Source organism: Penicillium riverlandense (genome assembly GCF_028828495.1).
Source record: "Penicillium riverlandense strain IBT 135883 chromosome Unknown utg000008l_segment0_segment0, whole genome shotgun sequence".
In the NCBI taxonomy this organism is placed as follows: Eukaryota; Fungi; Ascomycota; class Eurotiomycetes; order Eurotiales; family Aspergillaceae; genus Penicillium; species Penicillium riverlandense.
In genome coordinates this window covers 1129751-1148602 of record NW_026643199.1, presented here as the reverse complement: position 1 = coordinate 1148602, position 18852 = coordinate 1129751, and the positions used below count along the sequence as shown (strand labels likewise).

Genomic DNA, 18852 nt, shown 5'->3' with positions numbered 1-18852 from the left:
CAGAACCAGGCTTATGGTACACCTGAAAGCCAAGGAAACAAAACAGAAACAAAAACACAAAAAACCAATGCAGCAATAATATCAACGCGGTGTAGGTGAGATTCCAATCATCATTCAGTTCATAAGTATCGTACCGTGCTTTCGTAAGTCATGGTCGTGGATGTCGTATTGCAAAAAAAACAGGCAAAAGGTGAAATGTAAAAAAGGGCATAGATAAAAGCCCAGATGCATCATCATAGACATCGTCAAAGCGTGGCGAAACATATCCAATCAGAAGTAGACGCAGTCGAGGGGTATAGTTAAAACGTGGCTGGATAAGAGTGAGCAGTAGGATAAGAAAATCAGCTCGCGACCACGCCATGGGTAGCGCTGGAGGCCACATAAACGGGTCCGCCAATGCTCTGTTTAAGGGTCTCCCTCCGGGCTGCTCGCTTGCGCTCCTCTCGTCGTTGGCGAACGCGCCGCAGGCGACTACGCATGTTACGCAGGGACATTGCTCGCAGCCGGAGGCCCCAGCGAGACAGGGCTCGGTAGCGATGCTGATATAGCGGGGATCCAGTACGGAGAATCTTGCGATCGGCCAAACTGCCCCGGCTGGCATTGTGATGGAGCTGGAGAGTCGACGACATGCCGTCAAAAAGCCGTCTCATTTCGGGGCTGCGGCGTGCCAGAGAAGGTGGACCGTCAATGACGACCCGATATTGCGGCAGACCCAACGAGTTGTTGATAATCAGGCCTTCGTCGGTGTTTGGGGTATCCCGCTGACCGGACGAGTCCTCCTTCTTCGGAGAACCAGGGACGTTTTCCCAGAAACCACGCGGCCGCCAAAATGGATGGAGCTTGCTGTCTATCTCCATGCCCGATTTTCGGTTCTTGGCTGACTTCATGGAAAAAGACCGCGCCAGGGTGTTGAAGGAATCCGAACGAGGCCGAGTATTGCCCAAGGTCTGACGAACCGAGTTCCATCGCCGTCCCAGAGGTCCATCGCTGTTCTGGCTGGTCTCCTTCCCCGGCAGGGGAAGTGGTGGGAGAGGCTTGCCGGTTGGGGGTTTAGGTGGCGGCCGAGGGTTTCTCAGTGGAGATTCCACGTGTGCGGTCCCTTGAATGAGGCGATCTGGTGTCGTGTTTCCGCGAGTTGGTTGCAGTCCCAGTCCATGTAGCCCGCGTGGCTGCGCCTGCCCTCGAGGGTCGACCAAAAGGAGGGAGTGATTGTTATGAGCAAATAGGCTGATAGCGGTGGCCTCCTGGATCTCTATCGGACCCGGCGACGACGAGGGGATCGAGCTCGGTGTGAAGGGCAAAGAAGGAGGTTGGAGCAAGTCATCAGAACTGATGATCACCGCCTGCAAATTGGGCGGTTCCAGCAAAACGGGCGCCTTCGCACCTAGAACATTGTTCCGGGGAGGTGACACGGGCTGCTGCTGCTGACGTTGCTTTTGCATCTCCAGATCCATGGCCAATGTATGACTTCGCAGGCTCGCTGACGTCAGGGATGTAGCGCGGGAATTATTTTGACTCGTTGGCGCAGAAAGGGATGAGCTGCGAGGAGGGATGATAGGTCGGCTGGATCGTCGACCTCGAGCATCCGTCGTCTCCTGAGACCGGGTAGAAACCGAATCGGACATGGTTCGTTTCTTCTTTTTCCATGGCGCATCTATGGAGCTAGCAGGCCCGGTTGGAGGATGTTGACTGGACCGTCGAGAGCCGGGCTTGGAAGACACATGGCTGTTGGGGGCCGACTGCAAGGACGAGCGCCTTTCAGGCACGACAACCACCGGAATGATCTCGACATTTGGGTGCAGCGCACTCGTGGTAGTCTTGGTGGAGAAAGAGATGTCGGAAGACACGCTTCGGCGATCCTGGTCTGAGATTCGGGCGGCCTTGTGGATGAGGCGATGTTGCGATTCAGAGCTCGACACCACGGATGTACGCTCAGACCTCGTGATGGGGGAACTGGCGGAGCGCAGAGAGTTCCTCTTCTCCGTGTGTCGCAGCGTCCGCTTGGCGCGTTTGGGGGAGTCAATGATCATCACCTCGACCGTAGACGTGCTGGAAACTCCTGAAAACCGACGGGTGTCGGCATTGTCGCTCTGCGAGGGCGTGATATCGGAGGAAGGCCAACCGATATCTTCGCGGAATCGTTCCATGGAGACGCTCGCAGCGACATCACGCGAGTGGACCCGATCGCGTAGAGTCTTTGCTTTCATCAAAGAGGCGTCGAGATGCTCTACATCCAGCGCATCATCGTGGTCGAGGTCCGACTTGCGACCCGATCGATGACGGTCCTCACCGGGCTTGCCCGTTCTCGCCCGTGGGGTTGGGGAGTCTTCTTTCTGACTGGTCCCCCAATCTCCATCAAAGGACTCGAAGCCGGTTTCATATTCTGTCTCGCTGACGTGTTGTGAGCCCGAGGATGGTGTTTCTTTGGCGCTCGCCCCGTTTGCATGGATTCCATTTAGGCCATTCGATTTCAAATGTACACCGTGTTTGGGTTTCCGTGACATGGGTCGAGATGAACGGACAGGAGTCTCCATGTCTGTATCCGATGACATGCTCTCACGGGCTGTTTGGAATGACTCCGCGCGAGAGGAGGAGGAAAGATCGATGCATTGGTTAAGGGGCGGTCGCTTAGTCGAATTTGTCCGAGGCGGCGTCACATCGGGGGTTGGCGGTTTGGAAGGATGGCGAGGAGTCAACATGCCTCCCGTCTGAGCGTCCAGCAAAGAGGAATCCGGCTTTCGAGGCGTGGGCTCGTCACTCGCAGCGAGGTCTCCTTGGCCGATGCCGGGAGGAGTCAAAGGAAGCGCCGGCGCCCGCGTGAGGTGATCCGGAGAGGCCGGTTGGATGATTTCAATGTTGGGAACGACAACACCCCGCCGCGGTAGAGCCTTGTGAGACCGAAGCAGCGGTCGTTCCAGTACTTGCGAATCCATCACCGTACTCATGACTTCCAGACCTGGCATGGTCTGCGCAATGGCACCAGCGAATGTTATTTACGGTCGCTCTCCGTAGACGGTTGTCGTTGAAAAGTCGGCGCTCACTTCTTCATGCGACGGTCGGACCCGAGGTCGCATCGCGAGTTGAGGGCAGCAGTGATGGTCCAGCAAGATGCGCGACCGTCGGCGGTGGAGGGAAAACAAAGGTGTCTCTTTCGGGATAGGCGATTAGATTGCCAGGGGACTTTGTCTCGGTCGCATGCAAGGGAGTCGATCGTATGTAGGTGATGTACAGTACAGCACCCGACCACGGTGCAGCGACTCAGCGATTCGATATGTACAGATGCCAGTCTTGCATTCCCCTGTGTGCGATGGTGTGTGAGTTGGAAGGATGCCGTGCCACTTAGGGGGAGGGGTCTGAGGGGGCCCGGTCGGTGGTGTGGCTGGGCTGGAAGGCCGTCAAAGTCGTGGGCGCACTCCCCGGAATATCTCCAGACGGTGAGAGAGGATAGCGGCACCCATCAGCGAAGAGGGCATCGAAGGGGAGGGAGAGGAGATGGAAAGAGACAGAAGATGAAAAGGAGACGAGTGAAGAATGATGGGGTCCAAGGTCACCATAGCGTGTGTGTGTGGCCCCTGCTCATCACCAGCCTCTTCCCTTTTCTTTCATTTCTTTCTTTAACATCCCCCCATCATCATCACATCTACATCGACATCGACATCCACAAACCCACTTAGTATCTCCATCGAGGCCACTGGTCCATGTGGGGAAGTCCAGATCCAAATCTCGCGTTCCTGAACGGGCGGCGGGTTGTTTCAGCTCCTTACTGACTTGTTTGTCTCGCGGGCATTCTTGGCTCCAACGGTTACTACAACAAGGTTCGGGACCGGGCATTATTACCAACCTGTGGCGGGATGACGATATCGACCTCCACAGGAACCAAGGATATCCCGGGCAAGATCAATAGAATCATCGAGACAGGCTTTGGAAAGACGTAGAAGATCGAGCCCTAGGAACCCTAGCCGGCGTGGTCAATCGTAAGAATGGTCAAGCCAATCCTCGAGGTACTAGAATATGCATAATCCACCATCCACGGATGCGTCTCCAAGTTAATCTAATCAGTGATATGGAGGGGAGCGTCAGTGGCGGGGACTTGGCGTCATGCCCGAACAGGATTCGGCGCCGTGGCCATCCCGCAACAACGATGACATCGCCCACCCGTCGTCATCCTCGCACTCACTCCACCAGGCCCTGACCTCATCCCTTCTTCTTCCTCTTCCTCTTTCCCATTGCTCATCCCCCAGGCCAGTTTAGCTTTCTTTAGACTCCCCCTCCTTCCCCCTCCTCCTCTTCCCCTCCTCCTTCCTTTTCCTTCCAACTCCCCTGGCTTAATCATGAGCACCATACAAAATATCAAGAATTTCATCCGTCACGGCAAACAGGCCCGCCTCGTGACGCCGCACGCCGAACCCACCACCGACATTTCCACGATCCACGCTGAGCAAGAGCCACAACCCCAAGGCCTGTACACCCCCGATTTCGCCAATCTGGATACCACGGAGACCCGACAGGATGGCCCAACGGCGGCCCAGAAAGCCGCCGAGGCGCAGACCAAGCGGGAGCGTGCCGCGGAGATTGAACGGCTCGTCACAGAGGAGCGCGTGAACCGATCCAAGATGCCCAAATACCCCGGCCTGGAGCGCTGGATCTTGCTGGAAAAGATGGGCGATGGCGCCTTCAGCAATGTCTACCGTGCCAAGGATTCCACCACGGAGTACGATGAGGTCGCGATCAAGGTCGTGCGGAAATTCGAGATGAACAGCAATCAGGTACGGATGCAGTTCTTTTTTTTCCCTTTTGTTCTGTCCTCCTGCGGCTTTTGTCCTGGCGCCTACGCGACTCCATTTGTGGAGTAGCCGTGAAATAATCGCCAATCCTTTTCTGTTCTATGTAGTCCGACCATCTCCATCCCAGTGTGAAGGTCCCTCGGGCTGCAGAGGTGCGCAACTTTCTTTTTCACACGCACTCCACGTGCTCTGTGGCAGTCGAGATTCGTCTGACTGCCATATTTTTTGGGGTTTTTTGGGTTCCTTGCTTGTTCAAGATGACTGGGGTCCGTGAACATGGCTGACTTGTGACCTTTTTTCAGAGAGCGAACATCCTCAAGGAAGTTCAAATCATGCGCAATCTCGACCATCCGAACATCGTGAAGCTAATAAACTTCTCCGAATCCCGACAATACTACTACATCATTCTCGAACTCTGCCCGGGTGGCGAACTATTCCACCAGATCGTGCGGTTAACATATTTCAGCGAGGATCTTAGTCGGCATGTGATCGTACAGGTGGCTAAGGCGATTGAATATCTACACGAGACGTCAGGCGTCGTTCACCGGTTCGTGTTTTCTTTCCCTCTGAGATGCTTGCCAGCTAACCGCATCACAGAGACATTAAGCCAGAGAACCTACTCTTTTACCCAACCCCCTTTGTTCCCAGCAAAAACCCTAAGCCTGTCCAGCCGGGTGATGAGGACAAGGAGGACGAAGGGGAATTTACCGCCGGTGTTGGCTCAGGAGGCATTGGCAAGATTAAGATTGCAGACTTTGGCCTCTCCAAGGTGATTTGGGATAGCCAAACAATGACTCCATGCGGTACCGTCGGTTATACCGCGCCGGAGATTGTGAAGGATGAGCGGTATTCGAAGAGTGTGGATATGTGGGCCATGGGCTGTGTCCTGTACACGCTTCTATGTGGTTTCCCACCATTCTACGACGAGAGCATCCAGGTTCTCACGGAGAAGGTGGCCCGGGGCCAGTATACCTTCCTGTCGCCCTGGTGGGATGACATTTCCAAGTCCGCACAAGACTTGATCTCACACCTGCTCACCGTGGACCCCGAGAAGCGCTATTCGATTAAGGAGTTCCTTGCACACCCCTGGATCCGGGAGACGGACGAGGAGACAACCCCTGCGGCAGATGCACCCCCGCTTGCAACCCCTTATGGCCCCGTCCGCCAAAAGGGCCCGGCACAACTCGACCCAACCGGTGCGGACCAGGCTCCGTACCTCCCTGCCAGTGCCCGTTTCCTCGATCAACCCTCCACAGCCTCAGAACGTCGGATGGACTTCCGCTCCCCTGGCGCATTCAACCTCCGCGAAGTTTTCGATGTTGGATACGCAGTTCACCGACAAGAGGAAGAAGCAAAGCGGCGCAAGAATGCCGCCAAAGGATTTCGGAGTGGAACAGCAGGGTTTCAGTCAGCGCTTGATTCTCTCAATGAAGACTACGGCGACGAGCCACTCGCATACCGGCCGCGGACAGACGAAAACACAGAGCCACCCACCAAGATCGCTAAAGCAACTGCGCCCCAACAAGGCGGCGATATGGCAGGAATGGAGGCCAAGCTACGCTCTACAAACCTAGGGCCACAGGGTTCCGCTTCCCAGGCACGACAGGCACCCCGTCAGCCTAAACAGCAGGGATACGGACAACACGACGCCAACGTTGCCGCAGCGGCCCGGAACACCATCGGTCGCAAACCTGCCGAGCCCTTCGAACTTAGTCTCGACAACGCCAGTTTGTTAGAGAAGCGCGGACGGCGCCATGAAGAACCGGTGGCTTGAACATGAAGCATGATTCGAACTCGCCAAATATACACTCGCGACGACGTTCTACTACTACCTTCCGAGCACCACATACATGTCTATTGCACGAGCGATATGTTACATTGTTTTTTGCTTTACCCCCTCTGTCATTCTAGGTTTCATATCTACAAGCACACACGTTGCCTATTCTCCCTTCTCCTTTTTTCTTTCTTCTTAGCACGGTGCGTTTTTCGGGTCTCCGGCGAAGAATCATGCATGGTTGCAAAATGGATTGGGGAAAAGGGTTTCCATCTTGTTTTCTGTCATACCAGTCCATTCGAATTTCTTTTTTTCCTTCTTACTCGATTATCGTTAAGAGTGGGCGTTCTGAATGAATCGATAGGGTTCTTTTTTTCTGTTTGCTTAGCACCGCATACTGTTCAAAATTCTCACTTGCTTCCATCCATCCTATCTGTATTTTGTCTTTTTCGCTCTCGGTTGATCGAACGTCTTCTAGTCGATCTTCCATGCGTAGGGCTCAGTAGAGGTTCAATGCATATGTATGTTTTTGAGTTTGAGTGCTCTGTTGAATCGGTTTTCAGTACTGTTTTGAGTTCCCACATAGCCTAAAATGTCAAGTCTCCTTGAGATGATGATTAGGGGGTGCGGTTCAAAATGGGATTTCTTGATATTTACATTGACTTCGTTTCTTTGTATGATCTAATTTAAGAGGAAAAGTTGGTTCAACAAAAGCCATGGTATCAATTCGGCCGATCTATTTGACAAGCACTGATTTGGGAGAGACGCGAAGAACGCGCAGGAACATAATTACTAGTATAGTATAGAAGCAGACTAAGCCTGAATATATTAGTCCAACACAGGGTTGTCAAAAACGAATGTTGTCGACCAAAATATGCGCAAAATGTACCGTTAGGCCTCCAAGTGCCAATGACAGAATTTCAGCTCTGAACGGTAATTTCCACGGTTGACAAGTGCCCTGCCACTATACTAAACGGTGGTCTCAACCTCGACCTTTTCACTAGTAGCCTCGGGCTTTTCCTCTGCAACAGCGTCACTCTCACCCAGTAAGCCCAGTTCGGTGTAGATTTGGAGGAGACGGTTGCGGTCCTCAAGGGCATTTCCGGCCTCATCACCAAAGACTTCGTCCATCTCCTCAAGGGTGAGATTCTTGGTCTCGGGGACAACAAAGTATATGAAGAGTGCGCCGATGAAGCAGATCAGGCCGAAGAAGATGAAGGTACCGTAGCCCATGGATGCGACCATGTCGGGTGTGGCTTGGCCGATCTGGTCGTTGTTAGTACTCAGAAACAGGAAATGGAATATAGGGGAAATATCTTACAGCAAAGTTATTGAGCCAGTTGGACGAAGCACCAATGGAAATACCCTTGGCGCGCACTCCAAGCGGGAAGACCTCCGCAACAACGACCCAAGCGCCGGGCTGCAGTAATGATAGGTGTCAGTATATGTTTCGGTCTCGCAGGGACATGTGTGTAGGAATTGACTTACACCCCAGGAGTAGCCAAAGTTGACCTCATAAAGCCACACCATGACAACGGCAGCCCAGCCAGCGGCTCCGGATTTGCCTACATGCCAATCAGCGGCGTAGGTTCCCATCAAACCGGCCACAATGATGTGACAAACACCCATCCCAACAGCACCGGCAATCAGGACAGGCTTACGCCCAAACTGATCAATGTACAGAACGGCAGGGATGGTAGCAAGGAACATAAGGATACCGCCGACACCACTAGCAAGCAGCGATGTGGTGTTACCCGTGAGACCAAGATCCTGGAAGATAAACTACGAACAAATTAGCACAGCCCCGGGCAATCTTGTCAAGGGAAGGGAGGTAATTACAGCCGCATAGTAGAGGATGGCGTTGACTCCAGTCCCTGTGAAAAGAATAATATTAGCCACTGAGTCTATGGATGTCGGGGTAAACACGTACATTGCTGGAAAACCATAATGAACACCGCAACGACAACTCGCTTGAAGAGGGACGGATTCGTCAGGAGGCTGAGATATTCATGGAATCCTAGTTTAATCTGGTTCATAACGCCAGGGGCGTGATACTGAGGGAAGCGAGCCTTCGAAGTCTCGACTTCAAAGCGATGCTGCGCCTTCACCTCCAGGAATTCCAGCTGGACCAGTTCGTGGTCGGCAGGCAGACGTCGAATCTTGGAAATGACAGCCAGACATTCCTCCTCTCGTCCCTCCGTCATGAGCCAACGGGGACTGGGAGGCATGAACAAGATACCAACACCGAGTCCGATCGCGGGAAGCATCTGAATGCAAATTGGAACCAACCAAGCAGCGTTGGACTGGCCAGCGCCGGTGCCTCCGATGTAGTTTGTTCCGTATCCTACAAAGATATCAGCGACCAGCTTGGAAGATTGCGATTTGGTAGCTAGCTTACCGATCCAGTATGAGACCATGATTCCGAAAGTGATCGCAAGTTGCTGAAGCGACACCAGAGATCCTCTCAGTTCTGCAGGGGCCAGTTCCGCGTTGTACCTAGAGGAGAAATTAGCGCAGTATTGGAAGCAGTACGCCACGGTAGGGCCTTACAGTGGCACAATCATAGACAGGGTGCCGACACCCATACCAGTCACAAAGCGACCACCGAAGATGTAGGACGGGCCCTTAGCACATGCTTGAACGATAACGCCGAGGAGGAAGACGACGACACCGCTAACGGTCGCCAACTTACGTCCAAGGCGATCAGCGAGGATACCGTTGATGAGGACGCCGACCCAAGCACCAAGTTCAAGAATACTATTCACTTGTCAGTCAACTGAATGGCGATTATGACACAGAGTCCATGGGTATTTGGTACGCACGCCGTCAAAAGTCCTCTTATAGTCGTATTGTTGATGGAATTAGGATGCACTGTCTCAGAGAAGGAAGTCATGTTCAAGATTTGGCCAAACATTCCTTGATTGTCTTCGGTCTTCGATTAGCACGGAAAATGGCACTCGAATAACTCCCAAACAAAAAGAACTCACAGCCATAGACGAAACCGCCAAGAGAGGCGAACACTGCGATGGCGAAAATCTTAAGATTCGAAAGCAGACCCTTGACTCCAGACGGCCCAGCGAGCTGGGCACGCCTGGAGGAGAGAGCATTATGTCCTGAAGCAGTTGCTGCGACCATTTTGAACTGACAGATGGTCCGGGCGGATGCATCTTGAGCTCGGCAGCCCTTAGCATTTATAGACTCCCCCTGATTTCTGTGTCGCTTCCCCCACGGAGGTAATTGTGGGGGAAGCGACACAGAAAGCACCAGTCAGACGCGTTTCAGCATGCAATCTGCCTAAATAGCTTGCTAGCTAACCTAAGGATAAATTTTTGACTTTCGGGGCAGCCATTACGGCTTAGTGGCTGGCTATTCCGGCAACGCTTGCTACGTGGATAATATTACGCGGGGTGGTCCCGCAGTCCGATTGGACGCCATGGGCGCGTGACTAGTACAAATTGACGGGCAAGTACCATCAGCCATGGGTACTAGAGAATCCTTGAGTTGCTTAGGGCTTTTCTTGGCCGACTAGCAGCGCATTGAGGCTGAATGTGCAAATAGCCGTGTAATGTAATATCGCAGGTCGCTGCTCGATAATCCAGGGACACAACTTCGCAATAAGTCTCTACTAGCATACGAACACCCTCCATGTGTCGTGCGTGCAGGTGCAGGTCCCGGAGGATTCCTTAATAGGGCAAAAGCCGACCCTTATGCGGAGGCGGGGAAAGAAAATACTGACGGGTGAAAACGCACCTGACTTTTCCTATTAAATCCGAGGACCGAAGAAAAAAAAAACAAGACAGGGCAAATGATGGCAGTCCACGGGTTAAACAACGTCCTCTACGTAGTATTTTATTAGCACAAAACAAAAAACACCTCTAGAGACATTCTAGGCATTTATCAAGGTGGCTAATGATGGCAAAGGCTATTAGATTGCCTACGACTATGCGTCTCTCAAAGTTATCTGACAGAATTAATCCTCCAATGAAGAAAACGACATCTGAAAAAGAGACTTTATTCGATTTGTCTTCGAACGTGGGGAAGGACTGAACGTTAAGACCCACCGTGTGTTTCCCAGCCCCGATCTTGACGATCAGGATCTGCTCAAACGGTCCGATCAAACCAGAAATCGTGTCTTGACCCACGAGCGATCGTCAGCGTTGAAATTCTCGCACATCAGGAAAAGTAAATCCATTTCACGGAATCGACAAAGTCGCCCACTTATTGATGGCACCTATGGATGTATCTGATGACAACGATGACGAGGTCTTCACCGTCTATAATTTAGACACTGGGTTAGAATTGGGTCTCGATGCATTGCCCATCTCCACGCTTTAATTGTCAATTCGAGAGGAGTGTTCCTGTCGAACAAAACCAAACAATTTAAGAGGGAATTACAAATAGCCCCAGCGTCCTATGCTCAGGTCGCCCTCGGTGACGCTTGATTTTACTTAGGGAGCGAAAAGCGGCATGGGGTGAGCACTAAAAGGGAAAAGGAAGATCCAAGACGTAATGGTAATTTCATTCCGCGCATATGATCTCTTGGATAAGACAAAAAGGAACAAGTATAAAACAGGATATACAACAGTGAACCCTCAAGGCAAACTCTATATACACCCCCTTCTTCGCGCCTTTCTCGCTCATGCTGTACAGAAGGCGCCGGGCCATTTCTGTCGAGCCGGGAGGGGGAGGGTTGTGATCCTCGAGCGCAACAAGGCTGGCTCAATGGCAAAGCTGCCACTGCTGCTCCTCTCGAGATCTGGTGGTGCAGCGTCGAACAGCTGTTTCGGGTCTCGCGTCAGAAGGATATGGATTGTGCCATATGACAATGCACAGAAGTAAAGTGGTCGAAAAAGACCACTGCATCTGCCACCCTTCACAGAGTTTGCTTGCCGCGGGTCTCGATGGGGAGGAGACACATAGCCACGAAAGCCGCAAGCATCAGCGCACCCGAGGCGTAGATGGGTGAGTTGGGGTTGCCCGAGCCAGCGTATATGGCGACGATCGGCGCGCAGAGGCCTGCAATGCGGTTCAAGCAGCTGGCAATACCGGTGCCGGTACCGCGGTTGGGGGCCGGGAAGACTTCGGGGGTATAGGCGTAGAGAACACCGTACATGATGTTCTGGAAGAACATCTCGAGACAGCTGCAGACGAGCTGGACGTTGGAGTCCGAGGACGCGGTGAAGCAGAACAGCAGTACGCCAGTGATCAGAGTCGAAATAGCCATTGTACCCTTGCGACCGATGTACTTGATCTCGACAGTGTAGCAGGCCAAAATCGAGCCCGGCACGCCCACGATCGAGGTGATAGCGTAGTTGCGGTACTCGGTGTAGGTCGAGGTGTCTCCGGAGCCGTTGTTCTTCAGGTACTGTGGCAGGAAGGCGTTGAAAAGCGGGTAGCCCATACCAATGGTGGCCCAGCAGAACCAGAGCAGAACGGTGGTGAAACCCAGTCGCTTGGTGGCAAAGAGAGGGCGGATGCGCTCGAGAGAGAACTTGGAAAAGAAGCGCTGGATGATCTGGGAGATGGTGAGCTTCTGTTGCTCCTGTTCCTTCTCGTCGGGGTAGCCGCCGATCTCGTTGAGGATCTCGCTGGTCAACCACGTCTTGGACTTGTTCTTGTACGCAATGCCGTGAACGGATGCAACGGCTTCCTCCTGGCGGCCGCGGGACAGCAGGTACTTCGGCGACTCGTACAAGTGGAAGAAAAAGAAGCGCGCAGTGAACATGAGGAAGGTGATGGCACCCAGAGTGAGAACCAGATAGCGCCAGCCCATGTTATCCTCCCTGAGGCAGGGTCCAGTACCAGTGCAGGTGTAAGTTGGGATGAAAGCCCAGGCGAGCAGACTGGAAATCAGCTGGCCAACGGGCCACCAAACACTCAACATAGTCAACATGTTTCCAGAGGCACAGGGCAGGAACTCCAGGAAGAGAGCGCCGTCAACAGGCAGGTTGCCACCCACGCCGAGACCGATACAGGAGAATAGAGCACAGGTTCCAATCCAGTTGGGACCACCGCCCGACGCCAGGCCGAATGTGCCAGCCAGGAACAAGGTGATATTGAAGGCGTAGCGCCGGCCGATGACATCGGAGGCAACACCCCAGAACGAAGCACCGATACACAGACCCAGGAACAAAGCGCAGGTCGTAAAGCGCACCTTCGAGTCATCCACGTTGAACTCCAGCGACAGTTGGGTCAAGGTGAGGGCAACACCCTGTTGTATATGGTCAGATCAACTTTTTCATGCTTCTTTCCAAGTTGACTCACCTGAAGCCAGAGGTTGTCCGCCATCCAACCGCAGCCACAAAGGGCAAACAGTTCCCACTGGTACCGGCCCATGCCGATATCCTGGATGGCTCTGTTGATCACCTTTGCTTTGCCTACAAAATCACCAAATTAGATCACATTCCATACCAAATCACTCTCAGGGACAAAATCAAGGGATAAATCGCGCTTTTCACTCATGGGGAATTTCGAACGATGGGAAGAACCGGAACAAGAGGCACATACGATCATACGCAGAGTCATGGCCCGAAGTAGCGACGTCTGCCTCGACCTCCGCGCGGAGAGTTTCGATGGTCAAATGGCTAGTTTCGGGCTGAGAGCCAGAGGCCGCGCCGTTCTCCGAGGAGGAAGAACGGTCGAGGCTCTTGTCATCGAGGCTGACGTTCTTTTCGTCGACATCGTTGCCGTCAGGGCCGCGATGTGCGGGTGCGTCAGCTAGCGGGATCACAATGCCCGGATAGTTCTGGCGGTCCTTCTTGAACGGGTTAAATTTTGAGATACCCATAGTGACCGACTTTGGGGGGTCAGGGAGACAAAGGCGCTTGGGGTGAAATGGTGGACGGGTTTCGGATCGAATCGCCGGGGGGAATTGCTGCTATCTGCTGCTCTTCGTCGAGGGCAAAGTAGACCGGACCGTTTAGGGCAAGACTACAACTTGGGGTTGTCGAATCCGAAGATGGGCAAAAGATGCAATCGGGACCTAGTTCGGGAACACCGCGCGGGATAGTGCTGCAATTGTGAATCGTCGTACAGGGCAGACTGCTATGGGGGCAGTTGCGGTCGTGGATCGATGTCGGATATGGTTGCAAGAGACGCTACTTGAGAGCGGGACCGTTTTTGCGCAAGTACCTGACGAGCGTGTCTTTTTTCTGTCTGTTTCTCACAAAGAGGATTCAAGGAGAGTAAGCTGCCAGAGAGATATGCCTCGTCCGAGATGGTGTGTGGTGTGTGGGGAAGGAAAGGAAGCACCGGGGGAAAGGGAAGTGAGGGAAGTGGTTTGGAGAAAACGGTGGGCTGTACCGAGCTATATACAATTATTTGCACCGTACGTGATTCCGAGGATGGGTATTGCCTTCCCATTCTTTCTTTTTCATTACACAATAATAACGGCGGTACGGCTCTAAAGTGCGGCAAGGCCGTATTGGCCAAGACGTGCCATAGCGGGCCCACGCAACGGACATCATGACATGCCCCGGTGGGATTAGTCGCGGTCTGTATGTAATCCGGATACATACACTCCTAGCTGTTCCAAGCCATGAACTTTGCACAGTCTCCAAGCCTATTGGGTTCAATTATTCGTCAAAATGAGCAGTCGTGGTGCAGTACCGAGCGGCGGGTCACATCCGAGTAAGGTTGAGGCGCAGGAGCCGCGGACGCCACCCGATTTTAAGGGTGTGTGATGACGCCAAGTCGCTCGCTTCCGCTCGGAACAAGTGGCTGTCGGCCGCCCGACAATGGCCGGATGGGAACAGGGGCGATCGGAAAGGGCCGAGTGGCTTGAGGCTCGAAGCCCTAAACAGGTTCTCCTTGTATTATTGGAGGATCCACAGCGAAAATTTTTGCGGCAAGTCCATTTTCCCAGCAAAATGCCAAGAGTCCCACCGGGGAAGCCTCAATTCAACCCTGTGTTGAGAAAAATAATCATTTGTGAAAGTAAAAATAAAAAATAAAAGATACCAGAATTAGGATTTATGCACTATGACACAATTAACCTTGTGATCACACTGCTCCATGTGGCTCTGAATGAAGTAGCATTCTTTCTGTCGGCGCGGCGAATCCCTTCCGGTTGCGGGATGACTTCGTACCCGAGGGTACGTTGGAGACTCCTCGTTCACCACCGGGCGAATCAGATCCAGAATAGGTAATAGGGACTCCCACGGAAAGAAAAGAAAATTACTGGTAATTTTTCTTACGAGCGCCATCAGACCACTGGCACTAACGGCCACATCTCGAAGAGTTCCCCTCGGTCCTGAGGAGCACTATACACTTTTGTTTTACGTCGTACAAGGAATTCCGAGATAATCCCGACTCTCACGTCCTGTGAAGCAATCTGCGTTGGAACGCCACATCTCAGAGATTCTTCTCTGTTGTTCCTTTGGCTCGATACCTCGGAGTTCGGGAGTACATTGACCATATTATTTCACGGCGGAGTACAAGTCTCCTCATCGGCAAAATATGTACATACTTTGGAAACTGGAGGGTAAACCTCCCCACTGAGGGATATTTCTTCCCATCTGTGCGGAGAAAATTCACACGGTTCACGTTTAGTACATAATCTGCGGCCCAACACAAAGTACAATTTACCGATGGCCTTCCTTGGCGCCATGAAAAACCTGCTTAAGTCTAAGGTCGTTTCCAATGAGCCAAATTCACTGGAGTTTCTACAATGACTGTATGAGTGTTAGCTTCCGGCCAATATTTGCCTTTCGTGTCTTGCATGTGAACACTATGTATAACGATGTATTGGAGAGTGAGGATAAGAAAGGACTTCGTCGAATGCTCCATTACAGCCTCCTCGGCAGTAAATGTACTGCGCTAAACTAGGTCTATAGACACTAGTAATGAAATGTATTCAATGGTATGCCCGCGGGGTGTGAGTAAGGAGTCAATAATCTCCACTTCGGGAAAACTATAACACTTTACGGAGTAAAGTGGGTTGGAAAAGAGATTATTTTACAATGTGAGGTGATATTGACCTAAGAACGGCATTCCTTTTGTACCTAGGATGTTGCTCTGTAGTCTGGATCGCGCAGTGAGTATAAGGGAGTAGTCATAATAGGACCAGCGTGGGGATATACTTCATTCCAACCAACATTATGCGGACATCAGCACGAATCATACTTTATAGAAGATGTCTGCAGTCCGTGTTCGTTCTCGATGATTTTCACTTTCAGCAGTCAACCCATTCAAACTTTTCCTGCGATAATGATACTTGGTGGAGTCGATACATATGTCGGTTCGCTCCCACTTTATATATCAAGCACACACTCCACGCCATCCACATAACTTAAATTGTTGTCGTAAATACTCTGAATCGCGGCATTTAACGTGGGGTAATACACAATAGTTACTATCCTAAAAGTTCCCGAGCAAAAGAAAGGCTCAGCAAAAAGATACCCAAAATGGCAAGTCAATCCTGTAGTCCTGAGAATAATGACATCACCCGATGACTGCCCGTTGTTATTTAAACCTCCAATTGAGTCATTTTTACTGTATGAATCAAGGGATGATGAAGAAAGCCCCTCAGAACGGGCTTATAAACACAGGCTCACTTGTATACTACCTATACCTACCATGTCACGATGGAAAATTAAACCCCATGGGGAAAAGGGGTGCCAGAGGGTCACGAAGGAGAATGTGGCGATGCAACGACATAGGAATGCCACAATCGCCCGGGTGTTCCATGTTTCATACATGTGCATGGACGTAGCAGCCGTGTTGCGGTCTGGGGGAGAAATTTATGCAGGGGATGGCTACCCAAGTGCAATTGCCAAAACGATTTGATTATCTGCATTTTTGAACTATGTGCTCGAGCCAGCGATGTTCTTATGACACGTATGTACTAAATCACTGCTGTCTCACCGCTATCAGGCCCAGGCCTTTAGATATGATCGCGGCGTCTCAGCAGCCATTCAATGTGGCGATAAGCGGCGCGCGGCTGGAATTGAGGCTGCATGTGGCCGCTCATGTAAGTCTCAGCCCACATGAGGCCACGCTCGTAGTGCTGAATACCCATGATACCCTGGGCACCATCCAAGCTGGAAGCGCCGTTCTCAGCGAAGACGTCGGCATACATGAGATCAGGAATATCGATATTGATAGGCTTGTGAGGCTTCTCTTGGAAGCCGAGATGGCCGTTCCAGGTCATATTCTGGATACTAATAAGTGTCCCGTTAGTTATTATGACCATGTCATAATCGCCGTTAGCGATCAGGACGCGGTTGGTGGCCTCGATGACCTGGGGCAGGACATGCTCGATGGGGTTGGCGGAGGTGTCGCCCTCCTGCTCTGGACCAGAGTTTCCGCCTACAAAGACTGGCTCATTCGAGCACTCGGACCATTTGACATTGGGAGCGTGCAGAGCCCGCTTAACATCGTGTCGGTCAAAGTATACCGTCGACCCGGGGGCTGTGTAGTCGAGAGAGGTCGGGAAAGCCAATACATCCCACAGCAGGGGGCACATCAGGTTGATCTCGTAGAGATCGAAGCACGGGTTGATGTGGAAGACCTCTTCGTAGACCAGGTCGAACACATCGCATTTAGCCTGAGTGGTGTAGTTGAAGAACTTGGGAGGCTGGTGTTCTTTCGGAGGGAATGTGAGGTACTTCTCAATGTACTCCTCGTAGCCACAAGCTTTATGAAGGTGCTCGAGCTCTGCCATGAACGACTCATTGAAGTTGAACAGGTTCGCGTTCTGCTGGACGAGAGGCACTACAGGCGCTTCCTGCTGGACGTAATCGAATTGGCCAATGCATGGATCGTAAGCCAAGGCACCTGTTCTGAGTCAATTCTGCTACTTTCTTACTCACTATTTTATCTTGCATCACTCACCATCAAGATCAAAATACTCCTTATCTTTCTGGTCCAGAAACGCAGCAGAGATGTAGGGCACGTAGCGTCCTGCATAGCTCTCGCCGGTGACATAGATCTTGAAGTTCTTGATTCCGAAAGTCTTCTGGAAGTTCTTAAAGAACTTCACAAACTCCGCTGCTGTTTCCTCCTGCGTGGTCGCAGTCGGTTTGCCGATGGAATAACCAGTTCCCACAGGCTGGTCAACCCTGCATGAAAGTCACCGTCAGCGCAATCGAGTTAATCAACAGCAGACTTGTACTTACCACAACACATTGGTCAGGTTCACCCAAGAGTACGGGTTCTCAACTGGAGCAAATGTACCAGGCTGCCAGATGAAACGACCAGTCTCCTGCAGGAAGCCCTCCATGGAGCTGCATCCAGGGCCGCCATTGAGCCAGATGGTGACCTCGTCGACAGAATCGCCAATGGTCGGCTGGAAGATGAAGAAAAGCGCCCGCGATTCATTGTCCATGTCAATAGGCATCAGACCAGAGTACATCTCGCCAATGTCAAAGTTGACGTCGGGCATGTGGTCCACCAGAAAGGCTGTTATCGACAGTCAGTGGTTTCTCTACAGTTAACGAAGAGTGGTTATAACTAACGCTTCGTCTTGGAGCTCAGGAAACGAAAATCTGAGTGGTGCGAGTGGCTTGGGTTCTTGTGGTTCTCAAGATGCCTCTTGGCCCTCTCCTGAGGCGCTCGAGCTTTCTCCGCAAATCGTCCATGCTTAGAAGCGGCGACAGTCTCCGAGCCCAGCGATAGAGCCAGAAGGGCGGATGTCAGCGCCGATTTGAACAACATCCTGGATCAATGGGGATGGAGTTGAGGGGAGTTCAAGAGGAAAGTCGCGTTAACTCTATCCAGGAGCAGGGAGCGGGTGCAGGCTATATAGTGAGTTTAGATTGCCCATCGCTTTGATTGCACGAGGGTAAACCATGCACCTTGGGGCGCCTCCACAGAACCCCTGTCGATAGCGATTGAGCTTCCACTGATAGCGGTGGCTTACACGGTCCAAGCGGGGTTGCCAACGACAGAAAAGGCAGGTGGTGGACCCTTGGCGGACCGGCCTCTGCCGTATGTGATAGAGTAGGATTTAGCATTTAGCTCGCCCTGTCGTTTCGATCCTGCGAGGCTCTCATCACGCGTTGTTGCCTAGGAGATTTTGACTTCGAGTCTCGTGTTTCTATCTACGGTTCTTGGCTCTCTCCATCAAAACAATTCCCCGATAGAGCGGAACCCCGGGACTGCGACGGATTCCGGCTGCCCCGACGGCAATCTTGATTTGGGAAGCGGGGGGCTAGTCGCCACTAGCTTGCTAGACACTCGTTATCCCCTCATATTACTACATTGCATCGGTTAACTAACTAAGGAACAGGATACGAGTCGCACAGCCCCAATGGCCCATGAAGAATCTCAGCACGGCTGGCGACGGCCATTAGA

The 18852-nt window shown here is 52.2% G+C and overlaps 5 protein-coding genes across 5 annotated transcripts; 1 reads left to right on the top strand and 4 right to left on the bottom strand.

Moving 5' to 3' along the window:
- Positions 1–341: 341 nt before the first annotated feature.
- N7474_009454 (uncharacterized protein) lies at positions 342–2963 on the bottom strand (the record flags this gene model as incomplete). The annotated part of the gene is made up of 1 exon (XM_057200864.1): positions 342–2963. The coding sequence occupies one exon, from the start codon at positions 2961–2963 to the stop codon at positions 342–344; it is 2622 nt and encodes an 873-aa protein (XP_057048851.1).
- Positions 2964–4331: 1368 nt separating this feature from the next.
- Positions 4332–6558, top strand: N7474_009453 (serine/threonine-protein kinase; the record flags this gene model as incomplete). The annotated part of the gene is made up of 3 exons (XM_057200863.1): positions 4332–4766; positions 5087–5331; positions 5382–6558. 3 exons carry the CDS (start codon positions 4332–4334, stop codon positions 6556–6558), a joined length of 1857 nt encoding a protein of 618 aa, XP_057048850.1.
- A 969-nt stretch (positions 6559–7527) lies between these two features.
- Positions 7528–9693, bottom strand: N7474_009452 (sugar porter family MFS transporter; the record flags this gene model as incomplete). Its single annotated transcript, XM_057200862.1, has 9 exons — positions 7528–7824; positions 7880–7978; positions 8047–8340; positions 8398–8432; positions 8489–8902; positions 8957–9054; positions 9109–9315; positions 9381–9483; positions 9546–9693. 9 exons carry the CDS (start codon positions 9691–9693, stop codon positions 7528–7530), a joined length of 1695 nt encoding a protein of 564 aa, XP_057048849.1.
- A 1738-nt stretch (positions 9694–11431) lies between these two features.
- Positions 11432–13345, bottom strand: N7474_009451 (uncharacterized protein; the record flags this gene model as incomplete). The annotated part of the gene is made up of 3 exons (XM_057200861.1): positions 11432–12769; positions 12823–12935; positions 13066–13345. 3 exons carry the CDS (start codon positions 13343–13345, stop codon positions 11432–11434), a joined length of 1731 nt encoding a protein of 576 aa, XP_057048848.1.
- Positions 13346–16441: 3096 nt separating this feature from the next.
- sxa2 (putative pheromone processing carboxypeptidase (Sxa2)) lies at positions 16442–18213 on the bottom strand (the record flags this gene model as incomplete). Its single annotated transcript, XM_057200860.1, has 4 exons — positions 16442–17334; positions 17392–17618; positions 17676–17958; positions 18015–18213. 4 exons carry the CDS (start codon positions 18211–18213, stop codon positions 16442–16444), a joined length of 1602 nt encoding a protein of 533 aa, XP_057048847.1.
- Between the last annotated feature and the right edge of the window lie 639 nt (positions 18214–18852).